This window comes from Vipera ursinii (genome assembly GCF_947247035.1).
Source record: "Vipera ursinii genome assembly, chromosome: 6".
NCBI lineage: Eukaryota > Metazoa > Chordata > Lepidosauria > Squamata > Viperidae > Vipera > Vipera ursinii.
The window spans coordinates 4,775,987-4,800,900 of record NC_139515.1 but is presented as its reverse complement, the minus strand read 5'-3'; the positions used below and the strand labels follow the sequence as shown (position 1 = coordinate 4,800,900).

The 24,914-nt window shown below is 45.2% G+C and overlaps 1 protein-coding gene across 1 annotated transcript in view; it reads left to right on the top strand.

Annotated features, from left to right (window-relative positions):
- LAMB1 (laminin subunit beta 1) overlaps positions 1–24,914 on the top strand; it is a 73,969-nt gene that overhangs the window by 445 nt on the left and 48,610 nt on the right. The window contains exons 2-7 of the mRNA XM_083366228.1: positions 4,540–4,712; positions 13,653–13,788; positions 14,552–14,625; positions 16,385–16,573; positions 17,491–17,554; positions 22,081–22,283. Of these exons, the coding sequence (XP_083222354.1) occupies positions 4,540–4,712; positions 13,653–13,788; positions 14,552–14,625; positions 16,385–16,573; positions 17,491–17,554; positions 22,081–22,283 (839 nt within the window). The remainder of the gene's footprint in view (positions 1–4,539; positions 4,713–13,652; positions 13,789–14,551; positions 14,626–16,384; positions 16,574–17,490; positions 17,555–22,080; positions 22,284–24,914) is intronic.

Here is a 24,914-nt window from a genome sequence, read left to right as displayed (position 1 = left end):
CTCTCTTCCCCTCTCTTCTTTCTTTCTTTCTTTCTTTCTTTCTTTCTTTCTTTCTTTCTTTCTTTCTTTCTTTCTTTCTTTCTCTCTCTCTCTCTCTCTCTCTCTCTCTCTCTCTCTCTCTCTCTCTCTTTCTTTCTTTCTTTTTCTCTCAGTCTCTCTTTTTCTCCCTCCCTCCCTTTCTCTCCCCCTCTCTCTCTCTCTCTCTCTTTTGCTGGCTCAAAACTTTTGGAGAGTTTGGGGAAAGGATTTTAACAGGGGCGGGTGGTCAGGAGGGGGCTGCAAAGCGAGAGCAGGAATTTGGGGAACGGGCTCAGTGGGACTTGAGCCAGCGATGCTGAACTGGATCCGTGCAGATGTTTTCTCTGCCCTTGTATGGAGATTCGCAAGCTCTTTGGGGCGCAGAACCCCCCCCCCCCACGATCCCTTCCCAACCTCGGATTGGGACCTTTCTGGAAATCGTAAAATGCCTTTGGGGTCGAAGAGGAGCCTTGGATCCATTCCTAGCTTGTTAAATCATGACAGTTTCATTCAATGCAAAGTTTGGGATTTGGGTGGTTATTGCGCAATCGGGCGTCGAAACGGGGATCCGCAAGCAAGACGAATCCGAGACGAATTTCTAGGTGGGAGAAGAAAAAAAAAATCTATCGGGCCTAATATAAAGTTGCTTCCGAAGGGTCGGTTGCGAAACTGCAAACGTTTCGCAACGCCATCACTCCGAATGACCCCGGGCAATGTAGCAAGAGGCCGTCGGAGGCAGAAAAAGATCCGAGGGGATCTGGCACACCCGATCTCCACATTCAGATGTCTTCAGTTTTTTTTTGTCGGGTGATTCTCAGATCTGGGCCTGCGAACATCTGAACGACCGCTAGATGGCAGCAAGTAGTAGTTATATGGCGCCACCTAGTGGTCGTTCGGAGTTTTGCAGTTTAGGTCTGACAGCTTTACGTTCTGGCTGCTTGAGCCCCGCTCGGCCGGGTTTGTAAGCGATTTTTAAAATAGTAATCCAGTCTCCAGATCTGAGGTTGCAGATCTGTCAACGGCATGTCACGATCCTTTGCGCGACAGGCCATTTTAAAGGGAACTGAGTTGACTGCAGGATCGGATTGCAAATGATTGAAAACTGAGGTTGTAAATCCTTTGCACTTTGCCCACGAGATATCCCCGATTTTGTGCGTGCTGAGTTTTCATTTCATTTTAAATTGTATTTTATCTCATTCCATTTTAAATGGCTTTTTTTACCAAATTTTAGTAATCATTTGTTTCTGGAACTTTGCACTTTGATATATGGCCCAAGGGCTAATCAATCAATCAATCAATCAATCAATGCATGCTGAGTTGCGGCTGTGCATTTTTGCCGTCCCGTGGGGTGAAGAAATAGTATTTTAGTGCTTGAGAAGTGATGCTCCGGGCGTTTTTCATCAGAAAGGAGTCGCTTCTGAATTTTGAGGTGCGGGCGTCGAAACAGATCCGAACCGTTAAAAAAAAAATCAGGCTGAGTTTATCGTGGATTTATAGATCTTGGGTAGGCAAGACACGAGTCCCCTTGGCCTCTATATAGGATTTTGGCAAGACACGAGTTCCCTTGGCCTCTATATATAGGATTTTGGCAAGACACGAGTTCCCTTGGCCTCTATATATAGGATTTTGGCAAGACACGAGCTCCCTTGGCCTCTCTATAGGATTTTGGCAAGACACGAGTTCCCTTGGCCTCTCTATAGGATTTTGGCAAGACACGAGTTCCCTTGGCCTCTATATAAGATTTTGGCAAGACACGAGTTCCCTTGGCCTCTATATATAGGATTTTGGCAAGACACGAGTTCCCTTGGCCTCTATATATAGGATTTTGGCAAGACACGAGTTCCCTTGGCCTCTATATATAGGATTTTGGCAAGACACGAGTTCCCTTGGCCTCTATATAGGATTTTGGCCCGAATCGGCGCTACGAGAAGTCCTTGCGCTTCGCCCCGGCGGGGGAGCAAAAAAGCAAACCGATTCCAATTCGATTTGGAGAGACGCTTCGCTTTCAGCCCCCGGTGACTTCGAAAACGAACCCGCTCCGCTTTTACGAAGCTGGATTTAACCTCGCTTTCCAGCCTCGGAAAACTCCTTGTTCTTTTTTTTTCTTGCGCGGCTGCTTCCCACGCGGCGCAGGCGAGAGATCGGGTGGGGGGGGAAGGGGCTGCGCTGAATCCAGAGGCGAGGAGCGCAAAGGAGGAGGAGGAGGAGGAGGAGGAGGAGGAGGCTGGGCCGGTCGGCCGGATTTCTGCGCTTGCTCCAAAATGGACAAAGGCGCGCAAATTTCCACGGGCTGGTCTGGTGCCTCCATCGCTGGGTGGCCTTCCTTTCAACGGGGGTGGGTGGGTGGGTGGGGGGTTTGGTGGAGGTCTCCAGGTGGAGGTCATGGCCGGGTAGGTGAACCCTGAAATTATTTATTTATTTATTTATTTATTTATTTATTTATTTATTTAGATTTATATACCGCCCCAAATTATTGGGGTGACTGCCTCTTAGCAAGGTGTCTTTCTCCCCCACCCCATTTTTCTTTCTTTTATTCTTTTCGTATTTTTTTTAGTATGTTATTTGATTTGGATCCTGCTTTTATTATTTTTTTACAAATAGCTCAAAGGTGACCAACTTATCCAGCACACCACCTTCCTTCTATTTTCTCCGCAATAATAATACTGTGAGGTGGCTTGGGCTTAGAGAGAGTGACTGACACAGTCAGCCAGCTGGCTTTCATGGCTAAGGTGGGACTAGAACTCACCGTTTCCTGGTGATTGGCCCAAAGTCACCCGGCCGGCTTTCATGGCTAAGGCGGGACTAGAACTCACCGTCTCCTGGTGATTGGCCCAAAGTCACCCAGCCGGCTTTCATGGCTAAGGCGGGACTAGAACTCACCATCTCCTGGTGATTGGCCCAAAGTCACCCAGCCGGCTTTCATGGCTAAGGCGGGACTAGAACTCACCATCTCCTGGTGATTGGCCCAAAGTCACCCAGCCGGCTTTCATGGCTATGGTGGGACTAGAACTCACCATCTCCTGGTGATTGGCCCAAAGTCACCCAGCTAGCTTTCATGGCTAAGGCGGGACTAGAACTCACCGTCTCCTGGTGATTGGCCCAAAGTCACCCAGCCGGCTTTCATGGCTAAAATGGGACTAGAACTCACCTTGTGACTGATCCAAGATCACCCAGGTGGCTTTCATGGCTAAGGTGGGACTAGAACTCACCATCTCCTGGTGATTGGCCCAAAGTCACCCAGCCGGCTTTCATGGCTAAGGTGGGACTAGAACTCACCATCTCCTGGTGATTGGCCCAAAGTCACCTAGCTGGCTTTCATGGCTAAGGCAGGACTAGAACTCACCTTGTGACTGATCCAAGATCACCCAGGTGGCTTTCATGGATATGGCAGAACTAGAACTCATAGTCTTCGACTTTCTAGCCTGGTGCCTTAATTACAAGACCAAACCAACAGCGCCCTAGACTATAGAATTTAGAAGAATTTGATTTTACCGTAGGATTACATCTAAACCAAGGGTCCCCAACCCCCAGTCCATGGACCGGTACTGGTCCGCAGCATGCCAGCAACTGTTCTGCACAAACAAGCGAAGCCCCATCCGCGGGATGCAGGCAGCACACAAAACCACGCCCCCCCCCCCTCCGGTCCACAGAAAAACCTCTCTCCACGGAATCGGTTCCTGGGGCCCAAAAGGTTGGGGGACCTCTGATCTAAACAGTATGGAAAATGTTGCCCTAAACAGAAAGATGTCACTCTGCTGCCTTTTCTTACTTTCCAAAGCAGTTTTTTGGGTATTGATTCCCCTGATGGAAATAAATGCAATAATAATAATAATAATAATAATAATAATAATAATAATAATAATAATAATAATAATAATAATAATAACAACAACAACAACAACAACAACAACAACAACAACAACAACAACATAATGATGATGATGATGAAGAAGAAGAAGTAGTAGTAGTTGGAAGGGACCTTGGAGGTCATCTAGTCCAACCCCCTGAACAGGCAGGACACCCTATACCATTTCAGACAAATGGCTGTCCAGTCTCTTCTTAAAAACTACCAGTGTTGGAGCATCCACAGCTTCTGGAGGCAGGTTGTTCTACTGGTTAGTTGTTCTAACTGTCAGGAAGTTTCTCCTTAGTTCCAGGTTGCTTCTCTCCTTGATGAGTTTCCATCCGTTGCTTCTTGTCCTGCCTTCAGGGGCTTTGGAGAATAGCTTGACTCCCTCTTCTTTGGGGCAACCCCTGAGATATTGGAACAGTGCTATCATGTCCCCCCATCGTCCTTCTCCTCATTAAATTAGACCTACCCAATTCCAGCAACCGTTCCTTGTATGTTTTAGCCTCCAGTCCCCTGATCCTCTTTGTCACTCTTCTCTGCACTCTTTCTAGAAACTCGACATCTTTTTTACACCGTGGTGACCAAAACTGGATGCCGTATTCCCAGTGTGGCCTTACCAAGGCACTGTAAAGCGATATTAACACTTCTTCTTTTGACATTCTTCGTTTTAGGCCTCTGGGCCATTGTAGCGGGTCAAGCACCAGAATACAGCTATGGATGCGCGGAGGGCAGCTGCTATCCGGCTACAGGAGACTTGCTGATTGGCCGAGCCAACAACCTGACCGTCACCTCCACCTGTGGCCTTCACAAACCTGAGCCATTCTGCATCGTGAGCCACCTCCAGGTGAGTTTGAACTGAAAGAGGCTGCTGGAGAGGAACGTCTGCTGGGAAATATAGGTACTCCTCAGCTTACAACCGTCCGTTTAGTGGCCATTGGAAAAAAGTGACTTACGATCGTTTTTCCACACTTGCAACCATTGCCGCATCCCCATGGTCATGTGATCAAAATCCCAGACGCTTGGCAACTGACTCCTATTTGTGACAGGGTCACGTAATCCCCTTTGGTGACCTTCTGACAATGGGGAAGCCAGCTTTGCTTAATAACCGATGGACTAACTTAAGAACTGCACCCTGAGTCGCTTAACAACTGGGGCAAGAAAGGTCGCAAAACGGGGCAAAAGCCACCTCGCAACTGTCCCGCTTCAGCCAATTTTATGAGTCTGTATTTCAAGTGATGCTTTTGTTCAGCTAGGGCAGGGCTGGGCAACTTTGGCTCTTTTATGACTCGTGGACTTCAACTCCCAGAATTCCTCAGCCAGCATGGCTCAGCTTGAAAACCTCTCCCTTTTCCCTCTGCGTGGCTGGCTCAGGAATTCTGGGAGTTGAAGTCCACAAGTCATAAAGCGGCCTAGGGCAGGGGTAGGCAACCTTGGCTCTTTTATGACTCCTGGACTTCAACTCCCAGAATTCCTCAGCCAGCATGACTCATCTTGGAAACCTCTCCCTTTCCCCTCCGCGTGGCTGGCTCAGGAATTCTGGAGTTGAAGTCCACAAGTCATAAAAGAGCCAAAGGCAACCTTGGCCCTTTTATGACTCGTGGACTTCAACTCCCAGAATTCCTCGGCCAGCATGGCTCAGCTTGAAAACCTCTCCCTTCCCCCTCAGCGTGGCTGGCTCAGGAATTCTGGGAGTTGAAGTCCACAAGTCATAAAGCGGCCTAGGGCAGGGGTAGGCAACCTTGGCTCTTTTATGACTCCTGGACTTCAACTCCCAGAATTCCTCAGCCAGCATGACTCATCTTGGAAACCTCTCCCTTTCCCCTCCGCGTGGCTGGCTGAGGAATTCTGGGAGTTGAAGTCCACAAGTCATAAAAGAGCCAAAGGCAACCTTGGCCCTTTTATGACTCGTGGACTTCAACTCCCAGAATTCCTCAGCCAGCCTGGCTCAGCTTGAAAACCTCTCCCTTTTCCCTCAGCGTGGCTGGCTCGGGAATTCTGGGAGTTGAAGTCCACGAGTCTTAAAGTTGCCAAGTTTGAAGACTCCTGATGTAGGTGCAGGGGTGGGGAACCTTGGCTCTTTTATGATTCGTGGACTTCAAGTCCCAGAATTCCTGAGCCAGCCGCTGAGGGAAAAGGGAGAGGTTGCCAAGCTGAGCCATGCTGCCTCAGGAATTCTGGGAGTTGAAGTCCACGAGTCATGAAGGGGCCATAGTTCCCCCATGCTGGCTCAGGAATTCTGGGAGTTGAAGTCCACGGATGACTCATAAAAGAGCCAAGGTTGCCTACCCCTGAGCTAGTTGGAAAATAATAAGGAACGGTATCAAAGGGTACAAAGTACATTGATTTGTGCTTAGATTGTAAGCCGCCCTGAGTCTTCGGAGAAGGGTGGGATATAAATGGGATTTTTTTTAAAAAAAAAATGATCTGAAAGAGACACCTCGCAACTTGCCATTCTCCGAATATTCCTTTTTAAGGTTCTTAAAGCAAGTTGGGTCAAATCAGCTATTTTCATTGTTCCAGAGAGGTGCTTCAAACATACTCCAATAGTAGGCCAAGCACTTGTAAACTCACTGAGGGACAGAAATTTGGGGCTGTACTGTGTTAAGTCAAGGGCTACTTGTGTGTTGCCTTCTCCTCCTTTTCTTTGTTCCCCCGAGCTGACTAAGCAACCCCCACCCCCCTCCGATAAGCAGAAACATCTGCTGGTGTCCAGAAGTTGAGAGGAAACAGACTCCATCCTTCAGACACAGATTTGTTTGTGCAGTTGCCCGTGTCCCACTGTTTCCTACCCTTATTTGCTGCTGCTTTTTTTTTTAACTTCCTGAATGCGATGAACTAAAGTCTTCTGGGATTTTTATTTTATTTTATTTTTTTTAGTCCTGGCTGTGATACCAGAAAGAACTCTTGATTTCTGCCTGCTGTGAGTTCCATCTCAACCCAGATCGTCTCTGGGAAAGGGACCAGATTTGATTTAAGAGGTCGTTCTTTCAGAGAGAGACAGAGAGACAGAGACAGACACACACACGCAGAGAGAGAGAATAAGAAAGACAGAGAAAGAAAGAGAAAAAAACAGACTGAGAGAAAGTGAGAGAAAGAAAGAGACAGAGAGAGAGAGAGACACACACACACACACACACACACACACACACAGAGAGAGAGAGAGAGAGAGAGAGAGAGAGAGAGAAAGACACAGAGAGAATAAGAAAGAGACAGAAAGAACGAGAAAAAACAGACACAGAGAGAAAGAGGTAGAAAATGAAAGAAAGAGAGACACGGACAGAGACAGAGAGAATAAGAAAGAGAGAGAGAGAGAGAGAGAAAGAAAGAAAAAACAGAAAGAGAGAGAGAGACACAGAGAAACACACAGAGAATAACAAAGACAGAAAGACAAAAAACAGATAGAAAGTGAAAGAGAGAGAATAAGAGAGAGAGAGAGAGAGAGAGAGAGAAACCAGAGAGACATAGAAAGTGAGAGAGAGAGAGAGAGAGAGAAAGAGAGAAAGAGAGAGAGGAGAGAGAGAAACACTTTCCTCATGCTTGGTTCATTATTATCATTACATATACAATCATGTGAAATCACAACTGCCAGTTCTTTGGCAGTTGGTGTTAGGTTTCTTTCACAATTCTTCCCAAAAACCTATCATGTTTTATAACGCCTCCGGGGACTGGAGGCTAAAAGATATAAGGAACGGCTGCAGGAATTGGGTAGGTCTAGTTTAATGAAGAGAAGGACGAGGGGGGAACATGATGGCAGTCTTCCAGTATCTCAGGGGCTGCCCCAAAGAAGAGGGAGTCAAGCTATTTTTCCAAAGCCCCAGAAGGCAGGAGAAGAAGCAACGGATGGAAACTAGTCAAGGAGAGAAGCAACCTAGAACTAAGGAGAAACTTCCTGACAGTGAGGACAATTAACCAGCGGAACAACCTGCCTCCAGAAGCTATGAATGCTCCAACACTGGAAGTTTTTAAGAAGAGACTGGACCTCCATTTGTCTGACATGGTATAGGGCACAGGTCTGCAACCCGCGACTCCGGAGCCGCATGCAGCTCTTTCAGCCATCTCCTGCGGCTCCCAGTCCTCTGCCATGTGCAGTCCAAAAAAAAAAAAAGTGGGACTAAAAAAGTTCAATCCATTCAAATATGCAGGGTAGGTGCATATCTCACCTTGGCTCCACTCTTGAGTCAAACCCTGTTCTGCACATGCGGGCATGTACGCGCATGCGCACACATTTTTTGCGGCTCCCAGTTTTTCCTTTTGTGAGGGAACCAGTTCCGAGTGGCTCTTTCACTGTTTCAGGTTGCTGACCCCTGGTATAGGGTTTCCTGCCCGAGCAGAGGGTTGGACTAGATGACCTCCAATGTCATTTCCAACTCTGTTATTCTGTTCTGTTATACTCTAAATTCTATCCCATCCCACCCCACCCCACCCCACCCCATCCCATCCCATCTCATCCTATCCTATTCTATTCTTTATCCATGTAGAGTATATACCCTGATCCATGCAGTGCGGCTTCTTGTAGCTGACAGATGGAAAGTTTGTCTTGATTATTTGTTGCACAGTCAACCAGATGTTCAGACAGGATTTGGCACTTTTATCCACCCATCGAGCTCTGAGATAAGCAGATGTGGATGCTTGATGGTGTTACAGGCAACTTTGCAAGATGGAAGCTGTTCCAAGCTGCCTTTTGCAATTGACTGATGGGTTACTTTGTCAGTGCCGATGGGGTTCAGGTTGCCTCCAGATGTTTTGGGATTGCACCCAAACTCCCAAAGAAGATTCCAGGGCTTCAATTCCTGACATGCATATTCGCCCAGTGGAGCTTCTAAAAAGATTCCGGCTTGCGCACTTTTAAGGAGTGAGCCAGAAAACAATGTTAATTTGGCAACGTATCGGTCCAGCTGTGTATCGGTTCCAGCTGTCAATGAACAACAATTCTGGACGTCTTTCTCAGTCCTGCTTTGAAGCTTCTATAAGCATGTTATTTAAAAAAGGCTGCTCCATTTTTTTTAATTTACCAACGGGTGTATCAATTATTTGAAGGCGAATGATTTGGAAGTTCTTTACTTAAAAAAAAAAAAAGATTTAGCCTGCTGGGAAATTCCGCAGGAAAATTCTAATGTAACAGTGTTTGGGTTTTAGTTTAGAAATAATTTGCTTCTGCACTTGATCTACGATAAGTTCGTACGGAACAGAGCAGAATGCTGTATTTGTTCAAAGCTGCTCTCTAGTAGCTAATTCCCTCCTTCCAGCTCTTTGGAGAAGCTTTTTAGATAACAAGGGTTGATGTCATCTAGCTGGTCCATTCATGAGCGCCATTTGGTTTTCGAGACTCTTGGTTGGTATTTGGGCTCTGCCTGTGCTGTCATGTTTTCGACATTTTAAAAAGAGGCCATCCCACTGCTGAAATTTGCAGTGGAGATCTAACTGCTGTAACAATGCAACACTGCATGTTGGTTGTCCTACTGGACATACGTACAAGTCCTGTAGCTTATCTCTGAGCAACAGAATAACAAAATTGAAAGGGACCGTGGAGGTCTTCTAGTCCAACCCCCTGCTCAAACAGGAGACCTATACCAGTGATGGCAAACCTTTTAGAGGCCGAGTGCCCAAACTGCAACCCAAAACCCACATATTTATCGCAAAGGGCCAACACGGAAATTGAATCTGAATTCTGAGGTTTTAGCTTAGGAAAAAACAACTCATACATTAACATCTTGTGTCTTAAAAGAACAACACAAACAACAAAGCTTTCGATGATACAAACAACTTTTTACAGAAAGGTAAAAGTTTGCATTTGGCATGCCTTTGAACAATTCATGTGATTTTTTGCTGTTGTATGCTTGCTGATAATTTGTCTAACCTTGGCTTATACTTTGTAAGTTTGAGAGCAACACGTGCAGCACTCAGGTCATCTGTTAGTCTGTTTCTGGTGTCGGATTTGATATAACTCAAAGCTGAAAACAGCGCACTCACTCCGGAGGCTTGTTTTGGCTAGGAAGGGGCTTGAGAAATGGCGTTTTCCTACGAAAATGTAGCCAAAGAGCGAGGCATGCGTGCCCACAGAGAGGGCTCCTAGTGCCCCCTCTGGCACGCGTGCCATAGGTTGGCCACCACTGACCTATACCATTTCAGAGAAGTGGCTGTCCAGTCTCTTCTTAAAAATCACTGAAATTCAATCAATCAATCAATCAGAATAGAGCTGGAAGGGACCTTGGAGGTCTTCTAGTCCAGCCCCCTGCTGAGGCAGGAGAACCCTACAGGTATACCATTTCAGACAAGTGGCTGTCCACTTCTCTTCTTAAATACCTCCAGTATTGGAGCACCTACAACTTCTGGTGGCAAGCCGTTCCACTGGTTAATGGTTCTCATTGTCAGGAAGTTTCTCCTTAATTCCAGGTTGCTTCTTTCCTTGATTAGTTTCCATCAATTGCTGGAAATATGAACAGTCTTGAGTTGCCTGTCTCTTCACTCAGAAATTTGTCCAGATTGATTTCTACAAATTGATCTGAACCAGGAACTTCTCTGCTCCCTTTCAGAAGTAACCCAGTGTTTTTCCCTTCGATGTTTCTGGTGCAATTGGCGTGTGATGTTATATAACGCCACGACTGTAGCTGTTTCCCCATTTTTCAACTCAGAAGGTGCCCTGTCACCCCTTGTTTAAATCCAAAGGTAGAAATGTTTATCTTAAAAAGTGAGAGGGATTCATAAATATTTCTGGAGAAAATCGGGCGTTCCAAACGGCTCAGGAAGCTTTTAGGTGGTCGGAGGGATAGAAAAATCGCCAGCAGGTCCGACAACATGACTGATGGAGGCAAATAAAGACGCCCAATTTCCAAAAATGGAAGTCTTCGGTTGTTGAAAAGTGGTTGGAACGAAAAGCATCAAAGTCTTTGTGCCAGCAAAGATAATAACATCGCCTTCTCCTCGGGATTGAGCTGTTCTGCAGAATTAAAAGAGGCTAGATAGCTGTCTGGTGTTTGCAATCTTAAATTTAGCACATGGAGAGTGGTGAGGAAAGGGAAGGGGAGGCATCATAGTTGTTTTGAACCTTGCAGGCTTAGGAGAAGATCGTGGCCTTTGCATCCTGGACCCAAATGTCCAAGCAAAATGTAGGAAACGTGGAGCAATTAACGAGAGTTGCATTAAAAGTGCACCAGGAAATATGTCAGCATCCAGGAGCTTGAATTAACGTCCTTGTGTGGCGGTGACTTAATTTTGAGAGCTGTTTCCTGGAAAAGGATCACATCCCTGTTAGTGCTGAGATCTGCAGTTTTCACAACTGAAATATGATGCAGTAGCTAAGTACAGGGAGTCCTCGACTTGCAACAGTTCATTTAGTATAGGTTCTCCTGCTTGAGCAGGGGGCTGGACTAGAAGATCTCCAAGGTCCCTTCCAGCTCCCATTCCATTCCATTCCATTCCATTCCATATATTCTATTCTGTTCTGTTCCGTTCCATTCCATTCTATTCTATTATTCCATTCCATTCCATCCCATCCCATCCCATCCCATCCCATCCCATCCCATCCCATCCCATCCCATTCCATTCTATTCCATTCCATTCCATTCCATTCCATTCTATTCTATTATTCCATTCCATTCCATTCCATTCCATCCCATCTCATCCCATCCCATCCCATCCCATCCCATCCCATCCCATCCCATCCCATCCCATCCCATCCCATCCCATCCCATCCCATCCCATCCCATCCCATCCCATCCCATCCCATCCCATTCCATTCTATTCCATTCCATTCCATTCCATTCCATTCCATTCTATTATTCCATTCCATTCCATTCCATCCCATCCCATCCCATCCCATCCCATCCCATCCCATCCCATTCCATTCTATTCCATTCCATTCCATTCCATTCCATTCCATTCTATTATTCCATTCCATTCCATTCCATCCCATCCCATCCCATCCCATCCCATCCCATCCCATCCCATTCTATTCTATTCTATTCTATTCTATTCTATTCTATTCTATTCTGTTCTGTTCCGTTCCGTTCCGTCCCGTCCCGTCCCGTCCCGTCCCGTTCCGTTCCGTTCCGTTCCGTTCCGTTCTGTTCTATTCTATTCTCTATTCCATTCCCATTCTATTCTATTCTATTCCATTCCATTCCATTCCATATTTTCTTTTCTATTCTATTCTATTCTATTCTATTCTATTCTATTCTATTCTATTCTATTCTATTCTATTCTATTCTATTCTATTCTATTCTATTCTATTCTATTCTATTCTTTTCTATTCTATTCTATTCTATTCTATTCTATTCTATTCTATTTTATTCTGTTACACTATCGCTGAAAAAAGTGACTTATGATCATTTTTCTCACTTAGAACCATTGCAGCATCCCCCGTGGTCACGTGATGAAAATTCAGCCGCTTGGCATTTGACTCATATTTATGACGGTCGCGGCGTCCCGGGGTCACGTGATCCCCTTTGGTGACGTTCTGACCAGCAAAGTCCAATGGGGAGGCCAGATTCACTAACTTAATAGCTGCTTAACAACTGGGGCATGGAAGGTCATAAAGGGGGCAAAATTCACTTAACGAATGTCTCACTTAGCAACCTAAATTTGGGGCTCAATTGTGGTCGTGAGCTGAGGAGTACCTGTCTATGTGTTCTCCTATATTTTGGTGCAAACGGGTGTTATCTCAGTGTACAAAGCAGGATAGAACACTTGCTCACTTTCAGGAAACTGTGTAGCGCTGTACACAACATAAGATGAGGCGGGTTTACATGAAAAATCGTATTTAACTTTGGCTAGAAGACCCTTAGGGGATTGAATGCTCATGTGGAGCCCTGTGTGTCCTCTGATTTTGGTTGTTTGCTTACGGATGTTTCATTACCTGACTAGGGAATATCATAAGTGCTGGTGGGTATGAGGTTTGCTTCTTGCTTCTTTGGAAAACTTTGACCTGGGTATATTGATGGGACTGTGGTTTTGCTCCTTGATAGTTCCTAGATTGAGGCATTGTTTTCTGCTTGCTTGTTTGTTTGGTGTTATTCTAGGTGGGATTTGCACCTGGAATAAACATCCAGATAAGCAGGGATTGACACCAGACAAACAATCAAGCAGAAAACAATAGCTGAATCAAGGAACTGCAAAGCCACACTGCCACCAACAGCGGGGCAAGCTACATAAACAGAGAGTAAACCCCACACTCACTCAGCACTGATGATGTTCCCTAGTTGGGTCATGTAACGTTTGCAAGCAAGCAACCCAGCTCAGAGAGCACCAAGGGCTACACAGTTCAAGGCTGAGGAGAAGGAGTGTGAAAACTTCTCCTGGATGGCTGTATTGTGTCTAGAGTCAGGGGTAGGCAACCTTGGCTCTTTTATGACTCGTGGACTTCAACTCCCAGAATTCCTGAGCCAGCCACGCTGAGGGGAAAGGGAGAGGTTTCCAAGCTGAACCATGCTGGCTCAGGAATTCTGGGAGTTGAAGTCCACAAGCCATGAAGGGGCCATAGTTTCCCCATGCTGGCTCAGGAGTTCTGGGAGTTGAAGTCCACAAGTCATGAAGGGGCCAAAGTTCTTCCATGCTGGCTCAGGAATTCTGGGAGTTGAAGTCCACGAGTCATAAAAGAGCCAAGGTTGCCTACCCCTGGTCTAAACTCTTAAGAAGCAAGTTAGATCAGCTGTCCAGCGTTGGGACCCCAGTATGTTGGACATTAGACTGGACTTGAATGGTTCCAGTGTGAAGTGAGAATTTAACAAAGTTTCGGCACCAGAAATCACCACTGCTGCCCAATTGATTTTTGCCTTGCTTATTTCAGGAGGACAAGAAATGTTTTACGTGCGATTCGCGTGATCCCTTCCACGGGACCTTGAATCCGGACAGCCATCGTATTGAAAACGTGGTGACCACTTTTGCGCCCAATCGCCTGAAGCTGTGGTGGCAATCAGAAAACGGTAGGCCGCAGTGGGATGTGATGTGAAGATCTTGGAAATAGTCCTGTGAAGACACTCTCTCTCTCTCTCTCTCTCTCTCTCTCTCTCTCTCTCTCTCTCTCTGTGTGTGTGTGTGTGTGTGTGTGTGTGTGTGTGTATGGAACTATCTGGCCATGTGTTATGAGACTGTATAAGAATGGCACGCTTTTTCATTTTTTTAAAGCATACGGAGGCCTACCAACAAGTCAGACATCACTACAAATATATTTTGCTTCTGCTGGGAAATAATCTGTGTTGTGCGAAAGAGGGAAGGAAAGAAGAGATTTAAGAAGAGAAAGAGAGAGAGAAAGAGAAAGGAAGGAAGGAAGGAGATGGGGAAAAGGAAGGGAGGGATTAAAGAGAGAAAAGGGAAGAAAGGAAGGAAGGAATGAAAGGAAGGGGATGGGAAAGAGGGAGGGTTTAAAAAGAAAGAAAAAAGGAAGGAAGGAGATGGGAAAGAGGAAGGGAGGGATTAAAGAGAGAAAGAATTAAGAAAGGAAAGAAAAAGAAAGAAAAGAAAGACAGAAAAGGAAGGAAGGAAGGAAGGAAGGAAGGAAGGAAGGAAGGAAGGAAGGAAGGAAGGAAGGAAGGAAAAGGAAGGAAGGAAGGAAGGAAGGAAGGAAGGAAGGAAGGAAGGATTTGGTTCAAAGCCCTGTTTGTTTCCCTCTGGGGAATTCAAGAGATGGAATTCGACTTTTAACAAATGTTCTTGTTTACAATGAAACCTCCTCTTTCCCCCCTGTAGGAGTAGAAAATGTGACTGTCCAGTTGGATCTAGAGGCGGAATTCCATTTTACCCATCTCATTATGACCTTCAAGGTAAAAAAAATCCGTAACATTTCCTTCCAATTGTAAAGAACAGTCCTATATCCTGGCCCTAGATGCCAGTCAGAGGCTTAATTGGCATTTTCGCATGTAAGATAAGAGGCATTAAAGGATTTTAAAAACGATTAATCCTGGAATTCAAGAGGGAAGGCAGACAACAAATTCCGGAGTTTTATGGTGCAATTTAATTGGCCTGTTCTGCATTTTTAGATAAGAACTGCTTTGAACGAATCTCCAAACACTCGCAAAATTGAGAAAGATGGAGTGTTCCTTTTGCATCTCTCTTTTCCTGCAGCTGGGTTGTTTTGGGAAGTTGTGATCCCTGACTTTTTGTTGCCGCAGAGGTGAGAATTGTGTGGGCTTTTGAAGGCCATCACATTTGCTCGGCATTAATTGCTAACGCTGGGGTCCCTGTTTGCCAAACTTCCACAAGGCAGTTATTTAAGACAAGAAGATATGTTGACTTTTAAATTCCTTCCTTTTGGCAATGGAAATAATCTTTGGGGGCGGAAAAGAAAACATCTGTATACAAAATGTTGTTTTCCTCTTTAACAGATGTCCTGGCAGGACAGATGTACCCTAGGATTTAAAATACACTTTTGTTGGAAAGATGTGCAAAAGGTTTCATCCTTTTAGGATTGTCACTCAAAAAAAAACACATACTACTAATTGCAATCGTTGAAGCATGACTTATAGGAAGATTCAGGAACATAACTTTTTTTTACACTTTACAACCGGGTGTGTTCTAATCCCTCTTTAGGCATGAAAGCCATCTGGGTGGCTTTGGGCCAATCACTAGGTGTCTGTGAGTTCTAGTCCCGCCTTAGGCTTGAAAGCCAGGTGGGTAACTTTAGCCAATCACTAGGAGTCTGTGAGTTCTAGTCCCACATTAGGCATGAAAGCTGGCTGGATGACTTTGGGCCAATCACTAGGTTCTGTGAGTTCTAGTCCCACCTTAGGCATGAAAGCCATCTGGGTGACTTTGGGCCAATCACTAGGTGTCTGTGAGTTCTAGTCCCGCCTTAGGCTTCAAAGCCAGGTGGGTAACTTTAGGCCAGGGGTCAGCAACCTGAAACAGTGAAAGAGCCACTCGGAACCGGTTCCCTCACAAAAGGGAAAACTGGGAGCCGCAAAAAATGTGTGCACATGCGCGTACATGCACGCATGCGCAGAACAGGGTTTGACTGAAGAGTGGAGCCAAGTCGAGATATGCACCTACCCTGCATATTTGAATTGATTGGTTGAACTTTTTTAGTCCCACTTTTTCTTTTTTTGGACTGCACATGGCAGAGGACTGGAGCCGCGGGTTGCAGACCTGTGCTTTAGGCCAATCACCAGGCGTCTGTGAGTTCTAGTCCCACATTAGGCATGAAAGCCATCTGGGTGACTTTCGGCCAATCACTGGGTGACTTTCAGCTAATTACTAGGTGTTTGTGAGTTCTAGTCCCACCTTAGGCATGAAAGCCGGGTGGGTAACTTCGGGTCAATCACTAGAAGTTTGTGAATTCTAGTCCTACCTTAGACATGAAAGCCAGCTGTGTGACTTTGGATCAGCCCCATTCCCTTGGATAAAAATAAAATACTAAAATAAAATAAAAATATGTGTGAGGACATGGATTAAAAAAAATAAAAAATCAGGAAAGAGAGTAAGAAAGGAAAATTAACTTTCCCATATCGACAGAAAGGCAAACGATTTTGCAACTCCAAATGACCTAAATTAAAACCATCTCCTCTTGTTGTGTTTGTTTTTAAGACCTTCCGTCCTTCTGCCATGTTAATTGAAAGGTCATCAGATTTTGGCAAAACCTGGAAAGTCTACCGTTATTTTGCCTACGACTGTGAGAATTCGTTCCCAGGCATCTCGACTGGCCCCATGAAGAAAGTCGACGACATTATTTGTGATTCCCGCTATTCTGACATTGAACCTTCCACCGAGGGAGAGGTTGGTCATCTATATATGATTAAAGACCTTACAGGTTGTCCTCCACTTATGACCACATTTGAGCCCAATATTTCTGTTGTTAAGTGAGACATTTGTTAAGTGTGTTTTGCTCCATTTTACAACAGAGGTTCGCAAGTCCCCGAGTTGTGGCCTGGTACTAGGCCTGTGGCCCAATTGGAACTAGGCCACGAAAGCAGCAGGTGGGCCCGCTTGTGTGTGCAGAGCTTCATTTGCACAAGCAGGGAACACTCACACGTGTGTGTGAAGCTCCATTTGTGCAAGTGGCACCCTAACCCTAAACTGCCACTCAGACAAATGGAGCTGTGCGCGCAAGCACACACTGCCTGCTGCTCACACACAATCATTTCCTCTTTCCAGCAAAGCTGAAAAGGTTGGGGACCACTGTTTTACGACCTTTTTCGCTAAGTGAGTCATTCCAGGTGATCAGTTAAACCAAGGGTAGGCAACCTTGGCTCTTTTATGACTCGTGGACTTCAACTCCCAGAATTCCTGAGCCAGCCACACTGAGGGGAAAGGGAGAGGTTTCCAAGCTGAGCCAGGCTGGCTCAGGAATTCTGGGAGTTGAAGTCTACAAGTCACAAAAGAGCCCAGGTTGCCTACCCCTGAGTTTGACAAACGGTTGTTAAGTGAATCCGGCTTCCCCATTGACTTTGCTTATCAGAAGGTCACAAAAGGAGATCACGTGATCCCGGGACCCTGCAACCGTCGTAAATACGAATCATTTGCCAAGCATCTGCATTTTGATGGACGCTGCAAAGGTCATAAACTGAAAAACTGTCATATTTTTCAGTGCCGTTTGAACGCTCACTCAATGAACTGTTGTAAGTCGAGGACTGCCTGTATTTGCAAGAGAGATCTCTCTCTCTCATATTGACGTGTTCCCGTGTCGCTTTCAGGTCATTTACCGAGCTCTGGATCCTGCTTTTCGAATAGAAGATCCCTACAGCCCACGGATTCAAAGTACGTTCACCATATCCTCTTTTATGTTGCACGTCAAATGCATGCTAGCTTAGCCTGGTAGGTCAAAATTACTCAATACTTTTTAGAGACAACTAGCATGAGTCTCTCCAGTTGAATGCTCTGAGAATTGCACAATTTGCTTTCTAACGAGAAGAGCATATGGCTGTAATTAAAAAAAAAACCATCTCAAGACACCCATCTGGTGAACAATACATTCTCTTCATCGATGGTGGCCAAAACTCAGTAGGCCTCAGTTGAACTTCATGTCAACCCTACAGTTGTATCTTGTTGCCAAAGAATTTTCATTAACACCAGCCTGCATTCCCGCAGAGATCAAAGAAGCTGATAAACAAGGGTCCTTAGGACTTCATGAAAGAGCGCTAAAATCTTTTTGGGATACCCATCATCCAGAAAGATTAATGGCAGCATAATTAAGTTTTCAAAGTCTTGGTAACCGCAACCCTTTAAAAAAAAACCCAGACCTGTTTCATTGCAGCTTTTAATAATAGGAACTATTAGTTATGTTTAAAAGCACTTAGGGCAAATTATCTTGATTCTTTCACCTTATTTGTTCGTGTAAATATTTTGGATTATTTTCTTCCTAATCCCTAGGATTAGTGAAATGACAGAAGCCCCTAGTACCCTCCCAGGTGTATTATGGAGAAACTTTGATGAAGCTAAGCCAAGTTTCAGAAGGGTCAAATGATTGGAGGGGTGTCTGGATGAGACACGTGTTTACGTCTGTTTGAAGTCTTAGGATGAAAGAAAAACTAATTGTAAATAAAATAAAAGCACTGAAGGTAGTAAAACAATTACAAGCATGATCCTGGTACTTAGTGATAAGCTGTCTGATTGTATGCTTGGATTAGTATTTTGCTGACTTTCAAAAACAACAGAAGAAGTTGCATGTGTATGCACTCCTGATGCAAGAGCAGGCTTATCTGATTTTTAAAAAATTTAACCGATAGCAGGTATTATTTTCAATATATGAAAGCTTTTTTATATACTCCCTATTTTTTAAAAAAGGTAAAGGTTCCCCCGCACATGCGTGCTAGTTGTTTCCGACTCTAGGGGCCGATGCTCATCTCCGTTTCAAAGCCGAAGAGCCAGCACTTGTCCAAGGACGTCTCCGTGGTCATGTGGCCGGCGTGACTAGACGCCAAAGGCGCACGGAACGCTGTTACCATCCCACCGTAGTGGTCCCTATTTTTCTACTTGCATTTTTATGTGCTTTCGAACTACTAGGTTGGCAGAAGCTGGGACGAGTAACAGGCGCTCACTCTGTTCCGCGGCACTCGGGATGCCGACCTTCTGATCGACAAGCTCAGCGTCCTAACCCACTGAGCCACCGCATCCCTACTCCCTGTTTACGACCCTGCAATCCCTTAATTGGGGGTAGAGTTGGGGCGCCTGGAGGGAGCTGAGAGTTTACCGGCCGGATGCTCTTCCTGATGCCTATGTGGAGTTCACAGCATATATTTTTTTCTCTGTGCCTTATGACAGAAAGATCTGCCGCTTCCTAGGATTGAACTCTCAACCTTCCGAGTGGCAGGCGAACGTCTTCACCGCTAGGCTACCACGCGGCTCTTTTTTAGCTCAATAAGGGAATCAAAGTGGCCTCTGATGCATGATATAATCTGAAAGCTTAGCTTGGCTGGAAATCATTAGATAAAATCTGATTCGAATTGTTGTTGTTTAGTCACTAAGCCGTGTCTAACTCTTTGCGATCCCAGGGACCAGGCCAAACCCCCTCGCCCTCCAATGGGTTGTCCAAATTCACGTTCTCTAACCATCTGCTCCTCTGCCGTTCCCTTCTCCTTTTTGCCTTCCACCTTTCCCGACATCTGCCTTTTCTCCAAGGAGTCCTCTTTTCTCATTTGGTGGCCAAAGTCTTTGAGCTTCAGCTGCGGGATCTGTCCTTCCCAAGGGCGGTCAAGGTTGACTTTCTGTAGGATCGACCGATTTGATCTCCTTGCCGTGATTTGAAAAGTAGGATTACTTTAAAAAGGAAGAGAGGACAGTTTTCATAATTCTCCATCCACTAAAATGTCCCGAGCTAATGCAACATCAGAAAGGGATTGGCAACCTTTTGGCAAAGGAATTCACTCTGTAACCGGGTAGTTAAGGGCTTCAGAGAACATACTAAAGCCAAGAATAGATCCCTCTTGTATTTTGAAGTGGCTTTGTACTTGTTCTCCGTTGTCTCGTAGATTGGAGTAACTGGTGCCCTTTGAGTCAAATTAGAATTCTTTGCCAATGATACACAGGCAGTCCTGCGTCCTCCATGTTTTCTTGAAGAAGAAAACAATAAAGCAAGATAGCCATTCCATACGTTGCAGGAATATCGGGAAAAGCTTAGGAGGATCTTCAGCCAACACACAACATACGTGCACACTTCAAACCCAAGAATACACTAAGGCAGCAGCTTGTCCACCCCAAGGATAAAACACCCAGTCACAAACTGAGCAATGTGGTATATGCAACACAATGCTGTGAGCTACGTGCAGATCTGTACTCTGGGGAAACAAAACAACTGCTTCACAAACGCGTAGCACAACATAGGAGAAGAAAACCATTGGGACAAGAGTCAGCGGTCCATCTAAAAGACAAAGGCCGCTCTTTCAAAGGCAGCAAAGTCCACGTTTTGGACAGAGAGGACTGCCACTTTGAAAGAGGAGTCAAAGAGATTGAACAGCCCCCCTCTCAACAGAGAGGGGTGGGACACGACATCATCTATCTCCAGTCTACAACAGAAGTCCTTTTGGCAGTTCCAACAAGGCTCCACACCCATTTGCACCACTCGGGTGACTCTGACGACACAAACAAACCTCCAGGCGGCCTCAACGACTCTCTAAAAGAAGGCAAATGACCAGCTCTCTGCGAGGAGTATAAATCCTTCCATTTCACCACCATCCAAGTCAGAATTGAAGAGGCTTCTTGGACGAGAAGCGAAAGGTCTTCAAAGAAAAATCAGAAACTCCAGTTGCCTCGTGCACAAGCAGGTTTGGGACAAGGCAGTGGCATTGTTTATCTGACCACGCAGCGTGTATAGTTTGAACTCACAGTCGCTGAGTCTTTTCTAAGAAGTAGCTCCAAAATACTGTAGGCATCCTAAATTCTGACTGCCAGAGTCTGCAAGGAAAATTCTGCGAGTTGATTTCTGAAGTCACAGTCCCTCCTATCTTAAATATAAAGTATTTGCTCCTCATTTTACTATTCACAGTTTACGGTCATTTTTTCCTACCAGAGGTTCCTGACTCACAACTACAACGGAGCCCAAAATTTCTGTTGTTAAAACCCCAGAAGAATTTTAATAACAACAACAACAACAACAACAATAATGTTGGAAGGGACCTTGGAGGTCATCTACTTCAACCCCCTGCGCAGGCAGGAAACCCTATACCATTTCAGACAAATGGTAGAATTTTAATTACGGGCAGTCCTCAACCTCTATGACCCCCCCCCCAAAAAAAAATTCCTTTCCTAAGCGAGACAATTGTTATGTGTGTTTTGCCCCATTTTACAACCTTTTTGCCAGAGCTGTTAAATGAATTTCTGCAGTTGTTGAGTTAGTAACCTGGTTGTTAAGTGAATCTGGCTTCCCCCTTGACTTTGCTTGTGAGAAGGTCACAAAAGGGATCACATGACACACCACCCCCCACCCCCGGGACACGGCAACCTTCATAAATATGAACCTGTTGCCAAGGGCCCAAATTTTGACCATAGGGATAAATAAACCAGTGGTAGGCAACCTTGGCTCCTTTATGACTTGTGAACTTCAACTCCCAGAATTCCTGAGCCAGCATGGGGAACTATGGCTCTTTTATGACTCGTGGACTTCAACTCCCAGAATTCCTGAGCCAGGCACGCTGAGGGGAAAGGGAGAGGTTTCCAAGCTGAGCCATGCTGGCTCAGGAATTCTGGGAGTTGAAGTCCACGAGTCATAAAAGAGCCAAGGTTGCCTATCCCTGCCGTAAACAGTCGTAAGTGTGACAAATGATTATAAGTCCCTTTTTTTATTGCCTTTGTAACTTCGAAGGGAACTGTTGTAAATTGAGGACAACTGTACCATTTTGGGGCTCTTAAGGCAGCAAAATAGACATGCCTCCCATTATTCTAAAACCGAACTGGCTATCTTGAATTAATCTGTAATATCTATTAACATGTGAAATAGGGACAGGATCCCGACTTCCAATTTGGGACAGTCAGTTATTGCTGTAGTCATGTCTGTCGGTTGTAATGTTTATTTTATTTTTTATTTTAATCCCATTTATATCCCGCCCTTCTCCGAAGACTCAGGGCGGCTTACAATTTAAAGCACAAATCAATGTGCTTAGCAGTAGCCTTCATTCTATGTATATGCCTGCTTATTAGGGCTTTCACACACACCCCCAAGCGGCGTTATTACAAAGTCAGCTTATTGCCCCCAACAATCTGGGTCCTCATTTTACCTACCTCGGAAGGATGTAATGTTCTTAGAAAGACTTCATGCACACAAGTTTTCTTGTTTGTTTTTCTTTTTTCAGATATGTTAAAGATTACAAATTTAAGAATCCAATTTGCCAAACTGCACACCCTGGGAGACAACCTTCTGGATTCAAGGATGGAGATCAGAGAAAAGTATTATTATGCTGTTTATGATATGGTGGTCCGCGGGAACTGCTTCTGTTATGGACACGCCAGTGAATGCGCACCGGTGCATGGCTATGAAGAAGAGGTGGAAGGAATGGTAAACGTCTACCTTGCTTTCCTGTTGCCATTTCATTGTGATTCTGACACTGACGTTGAAAAGCATCGCCCTTGATGGACAACAGAAAACAACTTTCATCTAAAATGAAATCTGAGGGGGGGGGTCCTTGATGCTCTCTGAACGTGGTTGTTTTCTTGCAGACATTTCATTACCCAACTTAGGTAGTATCATCAGTGCTAGAAGGGAGAAGGGTTTGTGGAGAGGAGGAGGAGGAGGACTGTGGGGTCCTTGGTGCTCTCTGAGCTTGGTTGTTTCCTTGCAGACGTTTCATGACCCAACTAAGGAACATCATCAGTGCTAGAAGGAAGAAGGGCTTATGGAGATGAGGAGGAGGAGGAGGAGGAGGAGGAGGAGGAGGAGGAGAAGGAGGACTATGGGGTCCTTGGTGCTCTCTGAGCTTAGTTGTTTTCTTGCAGACATTTCATTATCCAACTAGGTCACATCATCAGTGCTAAAAGGGAGAAGGGTTTGTGGGGAGGAGGAGGAGGAGGAGGAGGAGGAGGAGGAGGAGGAGGAGGAGGACGACGACTATGGGGTCCTTGGTGCTCTCTGAGCTTAGTTGTTTTCTTGCAGACATTTCGTTACCCAAACTAACTAATATCAACAGTGCTAGTGAAATCTGCACATTGCAATTTATTAAAAAACAAGTTGAAGACCAGCTGTCAGGATATGTTACGCAGAGCGAGGGGAAGGAAGAACAAAGCAATAAAATGCCCAGGCAAACATTAATAAATCTTAACCCTTGGTGTTGTGATTCAGGGTCAGCCTGTGGGTTCGGCAGTTGGGTCGGACGACTCAGAGGAGGAGGAGGGGGGTGTTGAAGAGCTTGCTGAGAATAATATTGAGGCTCCACAGAGCCCTCTGCCAGGCCCCTTCCACCTGGTCACGACGGAGACCCAGCTGTGTGAGCCTGACAGCGTGGATGAAGATGACCCACAGCTGGCCCTGTTCAAGGATGCCCGACGCAGGAGGCAGTCAATCAGGAGTAAACAGAGGAAGGCAATGGGGCACCTCGGAAGGAGGCAGAGAGAAGCCATGCCCTGAACTGTGTAAAAGGGGAATGCGTGGGAGGGCTGGTTTGCTGAAGGCAACTGCTTGAATAGCTCCTGTTTCATGGTTCGTGTCTTGTTCTGTTTGCTTTTATATCCATAAATTTGGCAGGCTTAGTTCCAGCCTCTTGCCTTCTTGTAAAAGGGGTTGTCCCTGCTTTTTCTGCAGGGCCGGTAGCAGGCTGGTACAGAACACTTGGTGTAGTCTAAATGCATACATGCATGCATTACCTGTATGACTTTTAGCCCCCGAACAGCAGTTGCTATTGAAAAAGTATATCTGCCTTCCTGTCAGGCATGTGTAGGTCCACACACGAAGGTTCAGTTAAACTGATTTATTGCTAGAAGCCTATGTACAGGAATCTTCTCAACTCACCGTTAGCCCTGCTTGGAGTTAGATGAGTCTTCACAGAATTCAAGGGAGGTTGAATTTTGCCTGTTTGTGACTACGTAGGGATTCTAGGCTGATTTCTCTTTTGACTCCACCCTTAGGTTCTGCCACTCCTTCCCTACACTTCCTAGTGTTTTTTTTTGAAGACGAGATAGTTAATAGAAGAAAAATTTCTCTTAATCTGATTTACTGAAGCTACTAAGCAGCAGGGGAGTTCTTTAGTTTATTCCCCAGACTTTGTAAATGTATAAATGTAAAAAATAAGATATGGCCAATAGATTCTGTATCCTCCATTGGGCAAGGTGACCTCTCCTTTCTACTGCCATAGAGGTGGATATATATGTACATGTGCATGTATTAGAATAACAGAATAATAGAGTTGGAAGTGACCTTGGAGGTCATCTAGTCCAACCCTCTGCTCAAGCAGGAACCCTATACTATTCCAGACAAATGGTTGCCCAATCTCCTTGTTGTGTAGTGGGTTTTTTGGAAGCAGGAGGCAAGTAAAAGGCCCAATACATTACACTCCTCTTAAAAACTTCCAGTGTTGGAGCACCCACAACTTCTGGGGGCAAGCCATTTCATTAGTTAATTGTTCTCACCGTCAGGAAATTTCTCCTTAGTTCTAGGTTGCATCTCTCTTTGGTTAGTTTCCATGATGCGGTATGCACATTCAGTATTGAAGGTCTAATATTAAATAAGGTAGAAGCTATTTATCTGTTTATAATCTCATCAAGTACAGTATAATAGACTGTGTCTCTTTATTTTAAAGGCTTAGTACAACATAGCTTCCCCTTTCATTGAAAAACCTGGAGAACACAAAACCATCACTGCTTATTAAATATAATTGGGGCAGATTCTGGATTCAGACAGCCAACTATATGTCAGTTCTGTTCTTGGCTATATACCATTCTTTTCTAAGCAGGGGGTTGGACTAGAAGACCTCCAGGGTCCCTTCCAACTCTGTTATTCTGTGTGTTTCATGATGGCTTAGTTGCTCTTATTGATCAACAAACTGTCATCACTATTCCATTCCAAGACAGAGAATCAATCACATTCCCTATTCCATATTGGACTTCAACTCCCAGAATTCTCCAGCCCAGGGGGCTTCTGGGAGTTGAAGTGCACACATCTTAAAGTTGCTGAGGTTGAGAAAACCTACATGGGAAT